The sequence below is a fragment of the Pogoniulus pusillus genome, chromosome 39, assembly GCF_015220805.1.
Source record: "Pogoniulus pusillus isolate bPogPus1 chromosome 39, bPogPus1.pri, whole genome shotgun sequence".
Taxonomy (NCBI): Eukaryota; Metazoa; Chordata; class Aves; order Piciformes; family Lybiidae; genus Pogoniulus; species Pogoniulus pusillus.
In genome coordinates this window covers 727,393-741,303 of record NC_087302.1, presented here as the reverse complement: position 1 = coordinate 741,303, position 13,911 = coordinate 727,393, and the positions used below count along the sequence as shown (strand labels likewise).

The window sequence follows — 13,911 nt, the reverse complement described above, 5'->3', positions numbered from 1 at the left end:
AGACTGCCTCTCTCCAAGTCCCTTGCTGAGGGTTTTATCCTTGTTTCCACTTTTCCAGTCCAAGGCAAGACTGCAACCCCTGCAGTGCCTCCAGAACTCTGCTTCACAAACACCAAGCCAGCAATGGCTACTGATGGCCACACAGTCACAGAAACACACAGGTGGGCAAAGCCTCTCAACATCACCAGGTCCAACCTGGAACCAAGCTTCACCTTAAACCATAGCCTTAAGCACCACATCCAAGAGGGTATTTTAAGTTCCACCAAGGGCATTTTAAATCCCACTGAAATGAAACTCTGAGCATCTTCATAAGCTAAGATTTAGTTTCCAGGTGGTGTTAACCAAGTGGCTGAATCCCTCCCTTGGTTTCACAGCACAAGTCACGTGGAGACATGAAACAGGCCCACAGCTTCCTCTGACCATCCTCACACTGCAGCTTCCTGCAGTGGCAGCTTGCAGGAAAGCCTGTCAGAAGGTGAGCAGGAAGCCAAAGTGGCCTGAGGAAGCAGCAGCTCCTCTGCATTCTTATACCCCTGCCTAATCCAAGCAAATCCTTCCTCCAGTCTTCATCCCTGCCATTATACAAAAGAACAACTCTACAGCAACCACCAAACCCAAAAAGCCAACCTGCCCCCTCCAAACGACAACAAAGGGCAGCCCCCAGCCCAAATCTATCCAACAGAGCATTGAGAGTGTCAGGGCTCTGCTGCTGAGGGCAAGGGGACAACGAACACAGAATGTTAGGGGTTGGCCTTGACAAGATGGAGTCCAACCCCAGGCCACAGCAGCATCACCCAGGGCAGGGCACACAGGAGCACATCTCCAGAGAAGGAGACTCCACAGCCTCTCTGGGCAGCCTGTTCCAGGCTCTGTCATCTTGACAATGAGAAAGTTTTCCCTCCTGTTCCCGTGGCACCTCCTCTGCCCCAGCTGGCACCCACTGCCCGTCCTAGCTGAAGTTACAACAGAGTCAGAGACCTTCACAGCTGCACAGGAGGTGCACACCAGAGCTAACAAAGACAAGGAAGAGGAGGAGGTCCACACCTATCAGACCTAGAAGCATTACAAAGAACGTCTGCAGCTTTGTCTTTCTGCTCTTCAGGGGAGTAAAGGAACAAAAGGTTAATGCCTCTGCTTAAAGAAAGAAAATTACCAAGGCAAAAGAGCCCCCAGCCGAGATGGAATATCGAAACTAACCAAAGGAGGCTGGCAGCCTGCTTAGTCAGTGCCAGTTACTGAGGCACCAAAAATGGTTCCTGTGTTTGCTTTGCCAAGTTACCTGCCAACAAGCAGAGTCTTCTGCTTGATGGCATTAAAGGTTTCTTCCCAGCCTGAGATGGTTTCCTAAGCTCAGAGAAGGACAGCTCAGGACTATGAAGGGAAGCAGTTTAAAAGCCCTATCGTGGCAACTTCATCATTCAGCTCACAAAATACCTTCTTCTGCCTTCATCAGCTCAACTCCCCAGTTCCAAACACAAATCCTTTCCTAAGCATCTGAAACCTTCCTTAAAAGAGTTTCCTCTATTTGAAGCTAGAGGATGGATGCCAGCTACACAGATGAAGCTAAAGGATGAACCTAGAGGATGGATGTCAGGTGGCCAAGAAGGCCAAAGGCATCCTGGCTGGGATGAGAAATGCTGTGCTCAGCAGGAGCAGGGAGGGGATTGTGCCCATGGACACAGCCTGAGTGTTGTGTTCAGTTTTGGACACTGCAATCCAGGAGAGCTGTGGAGGTGCCAGAGCAGGTCCAGAGGAGGGCAACAAAGCTGTGAGGGGCCTGGAGAGTAAATCTGCTGAGGAGAGAGTGAGGGAGCTGGGGATGGGCAGTGTGGAACAGAGGAGGCTGAGGGAGACTTCATTGCTGCCTGCAGCTACCTGAAGGGACACTGTGGAGAGGCTGCTGCTGGGCTCTGCTCACAGAGAACTGCAGGCAGAGCAGGGGGGAATGGCCTCAAGCTGAGGCTGGGGAGGTTTAGATTGGACATGAGAAGGAAGTTTTTCCTGTTGAGAGTGGTCAGGGGCTGGGATGAGCTGCCCAGGGAGGTGGTGGATGGGGTGCTTGGGGCTATGGTTTAAGGTGAATCTTGCAGAGCAGGGTTCTAGGTTGGGTTTGGTGACCCTGAGGGACTGTGCCAGCCTGGAGGACTCTGAGACACAGGATCAGTGAGCAGAAAGGCCACACAATGGCAGTGCTTGGAAGGGACCTCCAGAGGCCACTGAGTCCAACCTCAGTGCCAGAGCAGGGTCACCCAGGGCAGGTCACACAGCAGTGCATCCAGGTGGCTTTGCAATCTCTCCAGAGAAGGAGACTCCACAACCTCTCTGGGCAGCCTGCTCCAGGCTGCAGCATCCTCACACCAAAGAAGTTTCTCCTCTGGTTTAGACGGAACCTGCTGGGTCCCAGCTTGTGCCCATTGCTCCTTGTACTGGGCACCACAGTTAAGAGCCTGGCACCTTCTTCTTGAGCCCCACTCCTCAGATACTTATGGACATCAACAGGATCCCCTCTCAGCCTTCTCTTCTCCAGACTAACCAGTCCCAGGGCTCTCAGCCTTTCCTCCTCACAGAGATGTTCCTTCAGCATCCTGGTAGCATTCAGCACCACACAGCCCCTTCAGCACCCTGTTGGGACTCTCTCCAGCAGGTCTCTGTCTCTTAACCTGGGCAGCCCAGAACTGGATGCCCAAACAATATGTCAGGTGTGGCCTTACCAGGGCAGAGCAGAGGGGGAGAAGAACCTCTCTAGACTTAAACCCAGCACTTTCCCTAGAGGGAGGACACTGAGGTGAGCTCACAGGAGAGAAACAAGTTTAAGAAAGTAGGAACCGAAAATATCTTCTGCAAGGGCACCCAAGCACTTGAAACCCAGAGCAAAGCATTTCAGATGCAGAAGGTAACTGTTACCATTAACTCCAGGTTAAAAACCAAATGAACAGAAATACTCTTTGTAGCTATTTGGAACTGCTCCATCTGCAGCTGAACTTAACTCTGCTCTGAGAGCAAGCTCCTAATCAAGGACCAGGAACTGCATCCAGCTCTTGTTTCACTCCCCAGCTGCCACTCACCATTTTCACACTTTGGAGGTGCACATCCCATTCTGCGCCTCAGGTTATGAGTTCTGCCTTCTGCAGGGTCAGATTCAGCTTTGATGTTGGTTGCCTTGAAGAAAAGGAGAAGAATAAAATCAACAATGTCCTTAGTGGAACACTCTGGTTCCACACCTCTGCATGGGACAAGGCTCTCTGCCACCTGTACTCAGGGCACTTGCCTGCACAGACACCAACCCCTGGGACTCCACCTGGCTGGCATCTGCCTGCAGGGCTGCAGGAAAGGCTGCAGACCCAAAGAGAGCCACCTGCAGCAGCCCTGCCAGCCCTCAGAGCTGCTCTGGCTCTGAAGAAGGGGAAAAGTTGGCTGTGTCCAGCTCTAGGAGTCCTGACCAGAGAGGGCTCATTGAGATCTAAACCATTCTCTGCAAGTCTCTGGAAGGGAACTCTGAGGATCATCCAAACCAAGCCCCTGCCAGGGCAGGGCACACAGGAACACAGCCAGGAGGTTTTGAAAGCCTCCAGAGCAGGAGACTCCACAGCCTCTCTGGGCAGCCTGCTCCAGGCTCCAGCACCCTCACACTCACAAAGGTTCCCCTCCTCTTCCCCTGCCACCTCCTCTGCTCCAGCTTGCCCCCAGTGCCCCTTCTGCTGCCCTTGGCCACCCCTGGGCAGAGCCTGCCTGCGTCCTGCCCACACTGCCCTGCCCAGCTTGAGCACAGCACTGAGGGCAGCCCTCAGGCTGCTCTGCTGCCAGCTGCCAGCCCCAGCTGCCTCAGCCTGGCCCCACAGGAGATGCTCACTGCCTGCAGCAGCCTGGGGGCTCTGGGCTGGGCTCTCTCCAGCAGTTCCCTGAGCTCCTTCTTGGCCTGAGGGGCCCAGAACTGGACACAATATTCCAGATGTGGCCTCAGCAGGGCAGAGCAGAGGGAGAGGACACCTCCAAGATTTAAAATAGAGATTTCAATCCTCAAGAGCTGGGAAGAGAAGAAGGGAAAGAACAGTTCTGAATCTCAAATGAAAAACGTATTTTTTCAAAGCACTCTGACAAATGCCAAGAGAGGACTGCAGAGGCCATGCAGGGCAGAAGCTCATCACTGAGGTGCAACAGAGGTCTGAAGGGTTGCAGCTTGGCTTGCTGTAGGCAAGGCAGGCAGGTGGAAGTCAGACCAAGATTTGGAGCCTTCATTTAGACTCAGAGAACCTTTTCATACCTACAAATGCCCAAGTCTGAAGAGCCAACCTGCACTTGTGAAATGCTTCTACTTGAGTCTTTAGAAAAGCTCAGGGAGAACTGACAAGGGAAGGAGCAAGAGAGATGTGAAATGAAACCCTGCAAAGCCTGTGCCAGTAACACCTCAGGGTCACCTCAGTTTCAGGGGACAGCAAAGCACCAGGGGCTTTGCTCTCAGAGCTGCTCCTTCCCTCTGGAGCAGCTTGTGCTGCTCTCTCTCCTCAGCAGGGAGCTCCCTGTGCAGCTTTCCTCACAGGATGCTTTCCCAGCTCACTCTCACCTTTCCTCTCCCAAGTTTTCAGACTGTGGGAAAACAGTTCTCAAATGCCTGTGTGCACAGAAAGGGTTCTCCAACCCTGTAGTTTTAAAGCCTGATTTCTCAAGGACACTCCCAGAGGCCAGGCCAGTACTGACCCCTCCCTGAAGCCCACTCTGGGACCCTTTGGCCTGGCCCTAGCTGCAGCACCTCTGGCCCAACGCAGCCTCAGCTGTGCCAGGGGCTGGGGGCTGCCTCTGTCCTCGCTGGGGGCTTTGTGGGCTCAGCTGCTTGATTGGGCTCAGTTTTCACAGGGGTGGCTTTGACATTAGTTTCCTTTCACCTTCTGTGTTCTCCTTGCCCAAGTCACACAGGCAGCTTAAGCTTCTTGCTTAAGACTTGCCAAAACAATGCCATTTGCTGTGTCCAGTAACAGTGAACTGGGGACAGCCTGCACTGATCCTCAGGCAGTCCCTGCCCTGCACTGCCAGGAGTGTGTCTGGATTCTGTGCTCAAGCCTCGCAGGAGCAGCAACTCAGCTCAGCCCAAGCCTCTCATCACATGGATTTATCTCACTTCCACTTCCTCAGCACTGCTCTGGTCTCTACTTTTATCCTTTTCTCCACCAAACAGCTAAGTCCTTGTGTTAGTTTGAAGCAGGCTAGAATGTTTTGGTGAGAAGAACTCGATCACAGGCTGTGAAAGGAAAACAAGGATGATGTCTACTGCCCTCAGTCTTGCTGAAGAAGAAAGGAAAACATTAGATAACTCTCTCACCATTTTGACACACTCTGCCTTGAGCTTCTGACTGAGCTGCAGCTCCCTAACCTCACCTTCCATTTGGACTAACCCACCTTTGCTTCTTAACCTCTTGGCTGAACCTCTATTCTTCTTTAGGACTGGGGTAAGGTTGAAAGGGGCAGGGGGAAGGTGCAGGGGTGGTTGAGAGCCCCTCCTGGGGACTCAGGTTTCTGGGAGGGGAGATGTGCTTCTCTATCACCTTTTACCTTGTCTATTTCTGTCTATAACTGTATGTACTGTAAATATCTGCCTGTACATTGTGCCAGCTGTAAATAAATAGCTTCATTTATATTCCCAGAGCCGACTGAGACTAGTCTGGGTGATTTCTAAAGTGTGGAGGGGCAGGGAACACCAAAACCATCACAGTCCTTCTCCTTTCACAACCAGCCTGCAGCTCTCCCTGCCCTTTGCTAACTGAACACCTTCTCCTCAGCATTAACTCATCAGGCAAAACTGTTTGCATCTCACAGCTGCCAACTAATGCTCACCCCACAGGCTGCACTGCTTGCTGGCAGGAACCATTCACAGCACCTTCCTACAGCTCCTTTCTTCACAGGTTTACAGTAGATGCTTACCAGAGCTCGGACAGGCAGGAAACACCAAGGTAGCAAACAGGAGAACAACTCAGGCCTTACAATCCCAGGCACTGACAAGCCCTGGTACAGCTCACTGGGGCAAGAAGTCATTAACCAAACGTTGCTGCTCTGCCACCAGGCCAGTGCAAAATGCACCTGCGTGTGGCTTCTGTGTGGAGTAACAGGGACTGAATCACCCTGGCACTGGCACTCCAGTGGCACAGAAGCAATCACAGTAACATACCTCCACTTCTGCAAGTTAGTGCCCTACAACGATACAGCTCCTTGCTGGGCTCCTGGGTCCCTGCCCCCCTGCCGCTGGGCTCAGCCTTGGCTCTCTCTCTCTCTCTCTTGATTTCCTTAATTTAGTACTTTCTTTCCTGTTGCAGTTGTAAGGCTGTGCCTGATCTTTTCCAGAGATTTGAACAGAGAGGATAAGCAGTTTCAGGGCACAGAACAATGCAAGGTAAGTTTCTCTTGTCCCACTGGGCTGCTGAGTATCTTGTGCTCTGCAGCAGAAGCTTGTTTTGTCTCTCTGGTTGCCTCCTGCTTGGCTTCTGGCTTCTCTCTCTCTCTCTGCTCCTGACCTTGCCTGCTCCTCTCTGGTCTTCTTGCTTGGGTTTTCAGAAGGTGCAGGTGGGGAGGCAGAGCCAGTGCTGGCTGTACAGGGGGAAGAGAGAGCTGAAGTCCTGCAGGGGGGGTGCTGTGCTCCTGGGTGAGCTGTAAATGTTCACCTTGCATAACTTTTGCACTTCTATACTTAGTCTACTTTTGTAAACAGAACATTATTTACCTTCCACCGTTCTGAGTGAGTGTGGGAAACTCTGAGGAGCACATCTCCAGTCTGCTGGGCTGCAAACCCAGCCCACAACACTTGCACAGAAACCAGGAGCACAGCATCAGCAGGGACAGAGCTGGGAGGGTAGCTCTGCCTTTGGGCTAAGTCTGAGCAGTCAGCAATGACAAACAGATGCACTTTGGGAGTGTCAGCAGTGCCAGAGCAGCAGCTCCACGCTCGGTGTGGGTTTGCTCTTTAAAGCAGAGCTGAGAACCAGCAGCTTCCAACCACAGGCAGATGTTCAAGTGGAAAGTTTCAGACCAAGCTGCTGAGGTTTTGTCACAATCACAGATCTGCTGCTGGCTGTGCATTTGAGTGCAGAGGCTTTAGAAAGCCCTCAGTGTAACTCACCAGCCAGGAACAGCTACAGGCAGGATTTGCAACAGCTAAGCTGAGCTGCTTGGCAGCAACAAAGACCAAGCCTAGAACAATCTGAGATAATAGAGGGTCTGAAACAAACTGAAACAGGAATCTGAATTAGAAAGGAAGAGGCAAGCAGGACCTTTCCAGCTCATGATGTCATCACTAATAAGGCCATCTCCTGGGGATGAGCCTCCCCTACTCTCCATCTGCTCCAACAAAAGCAGCAGTAAACTCTCTAAGGCTGAAGTCACTGCACTGCAGCTCTCCAGCAGAGCACACAGCAGTCCCCTAAAAGAAGCCTGCACAGGAGAGCTCTACACAGATAGAGACCATAAAGGTTATGCTTAGGCAAAGAAATGTTAGCTCTGAAGCACACTTTTGGCTGTGCACAACCACGGACGTTACTGCTGGGCAGTTTTGTCTGTATATTGCATAGTCAAAGTACCTCAACTCGACAGAACTTGGACTAAAAACTCAAAGCCAACAAAGCCACCACTGTGATAAACCTTCTCTGCTCTGACTCCTGGCTTCACAGAACGGTTTGGGCTGGAAGGGACCTTAAAGCTCATCCAGGTGCATGGGCAGGGACACCCCCACCAGCACAGGCTGCTCAAGGACCCATCCAACCTAACCAGGTCTCCCCACACTCACTCCCAACAATTTCTTCCTCCTCTCCACTCTCACTCTCCCCTCTCCCAGCTCCCAGCCATTGGCCCTCATCCTGGCACTCTCAGCCCTTGTCCAAAGTCCCTCCCCAGCTCTCCTGCAGCCCCTTCAGGCACTGGAAGGCTGCTCTGAGGTCTCCCTGGAGCCTTCTCTTCCCCAGGCTGAAGAGCCTCAACTCTCTCAGCCTGTCCCCAGGGGAGGTTCTCCAGTCTCTGACTGTCTTTGTGCTCTCCTCTGGACCCACTCCAACAGATCCTTGTCTGTGTACTGGGGGCCCCAGAACTGGAGAGAGTGCTGCAGAGGTCTCAGCAGAGCAGAGGGGCAGAATCCCCTCCCTGTGCTGCTGCTCTCCCCGCTCTGGATACAGCCCAGGACATGGTTGGCTTCTGAGCTGCAAAAGCACTTTGCTGGCTGAGGTTGAATTTTTCAGCCCATGAAGCCTCACAGACACCTCCCAGTACATGTAAAGAACTGCTGCTGCTGTTCTGGGTGTGCTGAGGGCACACCAGGGAGCTAAGAACCTTCACTTCTAGAATATCTCACCTGTATTTTCACCTGAGCCCCACCCTATAATCCTGCATCAGACAAGATGACAGCTCCAGCACAAGAGCCTGGCAGCACTCCACACACATCAGCTCCACCAGGGATGGTTTAGGTATTTATAACCACTTCAGTACGACTTGCAATGCAGGGACCAAGCTCCACAGCTCTCTGCTGTGCTTGGACATCAGTGAGCAGATCCAAATGACATTTGTCCTGTAACTCGACCCAGAGGCTGCTGTGGCACCGTGCCAGGCTCAGGCAGCACCGAGCAGCTGCCCCCAGGTCCTCTCACCTCTGCTCGCAGGCGCTTGGCTCGCCGAGCCGGGGGGCAGGTCTCGGAGGGCTGCACCGACTGCCGCTGGGGAATGTCGTGGGGCTTGTACTCCTTGTCCTTGGTGTCACTGCTCAGCTCTGGCTTCTGCAGGCACTGCAGAGACACAGTTTGGTTACTTCACTTCTGCAATACAAACTTTGTGCAGAACAATTTCCTGGCTGGTGTGGGAGAAGGCAGAGAGGGTCTGGAGTTACTGTACTGGCCCCAGGCTAAGCTCCAGTCTGGCTGAGCAAAGCACTTTCTGACTGGCATTAGATTGGATATTGGAAGAAACTTCTCCACTGAGGGGGTTCTCAAACACTGGAATGGGCTCCCCAGGGAGGTTTAGGTTGGAAAGGATCTCAAAGCTCAGCCAGTTCCAACCCCCCCACCATAGGCAGGGACACCTCCCACTTGAACAGGTCACTCAAGACCTCATCCAACCTGGTCCTGAACACCTCCAGGGAGGTTGTGGAGCACAGAAGCACAGAATGTGATCTTTGATCCACAACCTCCCTGGGCAACCTGTGCCAGTGTCTCACCACCCTCACTGTAAAGAACTTCTTCCTGACATCTATTTTTAGTCTTCTCTCTGCCAGTTCAAACCTCACCCCTGGAGGTGTTTAGAAGAGGTGGTGATGGATATGGCTTAGCCCCAGACTTGGCAGTTAGAGAATGCTTGGACTCTATCATCTTGCAGGTCTTTTCCAACCAAACCACATCTGTGACTCTCTGAGAGCAGAGTTTATGACAACTGTGGCACCACCTCTATGAATGAGGCACTAAGTGACTTTTCCCTGCCCTTTTACTGCCTGCACTAACCACAGTCAGGGTCTTAGGTAAAGCTTGAGCCATGCTGTACATGTTATGAGCAGCAAAGATTTCCCTGTGGGAATGCCAGCACCAATTCTTGCAGGTGGTGCCTCTGGAGGCTGCTGCAGCACCCTCGGGTTGCATCAGTGCAGTGCTGACACAGAGCAGTGCGACAGCAGCGACAGCTGCCCAGGCCCCCCGGGAGAGCTGGACAGTGGCAGCTGAAGGACAGGGCAGAAGCCACATCCTTGGTATGTTCTGGACAGGACAACTCTGCTGAGTGAATGAAGGGCAGCAAGGAAGAAGATGATGCAAGACCTGTTGGAGTTCTTTCCAATGCTGAAGGAACACATTTCACTGCTGCAGGCTCTGCACAGGTGTAGCAGGCAAAAGAACAACAAACCCAATCCTGAGCTCAGCAAGCCACAAGGGTCAGCAGCAGCAGGCAAAATGTAACAGCTCTAATGAGTACACAACAAAACCCCAGGCTGGACTGAGTTAAAAGGGACCTTTAAAGATCACCCAGTCCAAGCCCCTGCAGTCTGCAGGGACCTCTGCAACTACAGCAGGTTACTGAGAGCCCTGAACAGCCTGACCTTGGCTCCAGGGATGGGCAGCTCCCAGCTGCGTGGGCAAACAGCAGCTCACCACCCCCTTTTGTCTGAACTCCATCTCCTTCTCTTAGCTTGAAACCATCACACCCTTTGTCCTCTCACAACATGGCCTGCTAGAAGGTCTGTCCCCTTCTTTCTGATCAGCTCCTCAAAGTACTGAAAGGCCATGAGAAAGTCTCTCTGAAACCTCCTCCCCAGGCTGGACAACCACAGCTCAGCCTCACAGCAGAGTCCTTCCAGCCCTCTAACTGTTTCTGTGCCCTCCTCTGGCTTCCCTCCTGTGCTGAGGACTCCAGAGCTGGACCCAGCTCTGTGACCAGGGCAGAACAGAAGAGTGGACTCCTCTCCAACATACTACAAGAGGAAAGTCTCACAGATGACAGAAGCATTCTGGTTGGAAAGGAGCCTCAGGGTCACCAAGCCCAGACCATGTCCCTGCTCTACAAGGTGCATCCTCAACCATATCCCTGAGCACCACATCCAAAGGACTTTTAAAAACCTCCAGGGTTGGGGACTCCACCACCTCCCTGGGCAGCCTGTGCCAGTGCCTGACCACTCCTCCCATGAAAAAATGTTTCCTAATATCCAGTCTAAGCCTACCCAGTGGCAGCTTGAGGCCATTCCCTCTTCTATCACTATTTACCTGTGAGCAGAGCAGCACCAAGCTCTCCACAACCTCCCTTCAGGTAGCTGTAGACAGCAACGAGATCTGCCCTCAGCCTGCTCTGTTTCACACTACTCATCCCCAGCTCCCTCGGTTGCTCCTCATCAGATTTCTTCTCCAGGTCCTTCACAGCTTCCTTGCCCTCCTTTGGACCCTCTCCAGCACCTCCACATCCCTTGTACTGAGGTCCCTGAAACTGAACACAGCACTGGAGCTGTGGCCTCACCAGAGCTGAGTCCAAGGGGACAGTCCCCTTCCTGCTGCTGGCCACAGCTTCTGAAGCAAACTCTCCTGCTGTCAGAAAGTCTTTCACCCAAACTGCTGGATCCACTTTTCCCCAGTCCTCTTCATCTGCTCCCATCAGGAGCATTTTCCCAGCAAGAGGCAGGCAGGATGGGAAGTGCAGGAGCCACAGCAAGAGGGCTGCTGCTCAGCAGAGAGCAGGGAGATCAGGGGACAGAAAAGGAGGAGAAAGTGCAGCTGGAGAAGCCAACGTGGATGTGGTGCTTAGGGTTATGGTTAAGGTCTTGTGGAGTAGGGTTGTAGGTTGGACGTGGTGATCCTGAGGGGCTTTGCCATCCTAGAGGGTTCTGTGACAGAAAAGGACTCCCAGCAGCAGGGAGTCAGCGACCACCAACCACAGCCAGCCCAGAGCACTGCTCACAGAAACCTCCAGAATCTCTGCTTTATTTAGAACTGCCTTCAGGCCTGGGCTCTGAGAGCTCCAGACTGCATCTCTGGAAGCAAAGATCTGACTCCATTTCAGCACAGAACACACAGAGCCACTCAGCCCTGCAGCTTCTGCACCGCAGCACCGAGGCCCGGCTGGGGCTGGGTTTGCTCCCACGCTGCCTGCAGAGCTGGCTCAGAGCAGCAGCTGCCCTCGGAGCCCCCACAGAGGATGATCTGAGTTACCTCACATGAGCAGCAGTGGGAGCAAGCAGAAGAAGACAGTTTCTGGTGACAGGAAATGGACAGAGAAGGCAGTGAAAGGATGGAACTGAGAGAAAGGCAAAGGAGATGAATGCGACAGAACAGTGCCAGGCTGAAGGGCTCAGCAGATCTGCTGCCCTGCTCTGTGCCCTCATGTGGCACCCAAACCTCCCACTGCCAAACAAGAGCTTCAGAAAGAACAAAACAGTTTCTCCTCCTTCTGGTAGCAGAAGACATAAGAGCCTTGAAAGCAAGCACCCAGGAGGCACTCAGCTCCTCCCGGACAGGGCGAGGGAGCCTTGCAAGCCAACGAGCAGGCTTCCTGGGGGCTCAGCACCAGCTGCACAGGAACACTTCCCAGGGCCTCAGGAACTCAAAGCTAAGCAGTGGTACCAAATAGTTGTTGATCAACATCTTCACCTCCACCTAGGAGCAGCAGAAGTCTGCCTGAAGGGTTGGAATTGCTCTGAACCTTCTTTACTCCTGGACTGCCTGGTTGAAGCCTACCTCCCTAACCAGGGGCACTCACTGCCATCTCTGCAGGCCTCTCCTCTCCCAGCCAGCAGAGCCTTTTTGGTAAGGTTAAGCTTCTGTCCATCATTTCCCATAAGCTCATCCTACAGACTGTGACCTCCTGTGACCATGAGCTCATTATGGTCTGAGAGGAGGGCTGCACCTCACCCAGAATGGTGGCAGAGAGCAAGTTAAAAGCACATCAGCTGAAGGAGCAGCTCCCCTGGCAGGCAGAGGACACAGCAGGAACATTCACAAGGCTCCAGGGTGCCAAAAGATGGGGAAAAAATAAATAGGGATGCAAGAGTCCTGCAGGCTGAGATGTTCATGGGCAGGAACTCACACACAGCATAATCAGTCAGCTTCCCTGGGCTGGCACAGGCTGCCCAGGGAGGCTGTGGCTGCCCCCTCCCTGGAGGTGCTCAAGGCCAGGCTGGATGAGGCCTTGAGCGACCTGTGCTGGTGGGCGGTGTCCCTGCCCATGGCAGGGGGGTGGCACTGGGTGAGCTTTGAGGTCCCTTTCAACCTAAACCATTCTGTGACTCTGCTTACAACACAGAACTGTTGCAGCTGGAGAAGCCCTCTGAGGTCATCCAGTCCAGGAGCCCAACCCCACCACAGCCACCAAACCATGGCCACAGGTGCCATGGTCACAGCTTCCTGGAGCACCTCCAGCCATGGGGACTCCCCCAGCTCCCTGAGCAAGGACACAAGTGGTCTGCCCCTGCGATGTGCCCAGCACAGGGGGAGAGCCACCAGACTCCAGAGGTGTTTGTTTTCCTCCAGTAACAGCAAAGGGTCCCAGAGAACTCACACAAACACCTCCAGCAGAGATGTGCACACTCAGGACGCCAAAGCCTTAGTTTGGAAGAGATCAGGCCCAGAGATCCTGACCTAGGAATGTGCACTGAGCAACAGACCACCCCAGGACCACGCCTGGCTCCCCCAAACTGCAGCTGCCCTCAAACCACACCAACACCTGGGCAAAGCAGATGGGCAGAGGATACATGACAGAGGGTTCAGGACAGCTCAGTTCATGCAGGGGGCACTTACCCCTCTGAGCACACAGCCAGACCCTGCAGGGCCACACTGATGGTTGCTATGGCTAAGAACACACTGGAGGCAGCAGGGAGAACACCAGGAGTGTGCTGCAGTGCTCCAGGATCTGTGCAGTTCTGTGTTCCAAAGTAAGAGTCAAATAAAGACATCCCCGTGGAGAGCTGCTGTGACTGAAGGAACTGCTGCTGCTTGACTGAGGAGGACTTTGCCCACCCGTGCCAGCTGCTCACCTCTGGGCAGTCTCACAGCTGTGTGTACAGAGGATTATTCCCAGCAGGGACTCCTGCAGCCAGCCTGACACAGACTGAAGCCACAAAGAAGCAATTAATGCTATACACAGAGATGGATTTAAGCTCTGGGGCAGTCATCAGCAGAAACCAAATGGCTTTTGAGGAAGGGGAGTCACAGGATCACAGAATAGCTCTGCTTGGGAAAGGCCTCCAAGCTCATCCAGTCTAATCCTCCACCCAGCACTGCAGGCTCAGCACTCAACCACGTCCCTAAGCACCAGGCCCACAGCTGATGGAACACCCCCAGAGATGGGCACTGACCCCTGGGCAGCCTGTGCCAAGGTTTGAGAGCCCTTCCAGTGAGCTCCAGCCTGAGCCTCCCCTGGAGCAGCTTGGAACCATTCCCTCTGCTCCTGTCCCTTGTCCCCAAGCAGCAGAGGCTGCCCCCT

General features: G+C 53.5%; 1 protein-coding gene across 2 annotated transcripts in view; it reads right to left on the bottom strand.

Annotated features, from left to right (window-relative positions):
- The window catches only part of KDM5B (lysine demethylase 5B), a 75,297-nt gene that overhangs the window by 42,562 nt on the left and 18,824 nt on the right, over positions 1-13,911 (bottom strand). For both annotated transcript variants that reach the window (XM_064173961.1, XM_064173962.1), the window contains exons 5-6: positions 8,616-8,750; positions 3,066-3,159 (exon numbers count right to left, since the gene is read on the bottom strand). In XM_064173961.1, coding sequence (XP_064030031.1) covers positions 3,066-3,159; positions 8,616-8,750 — 229 coding nt within the window. The remainder of the gene's footprint in view (positions 1-3,065; positions 3,160-8,615; positions 8,751-13,911) is intronic.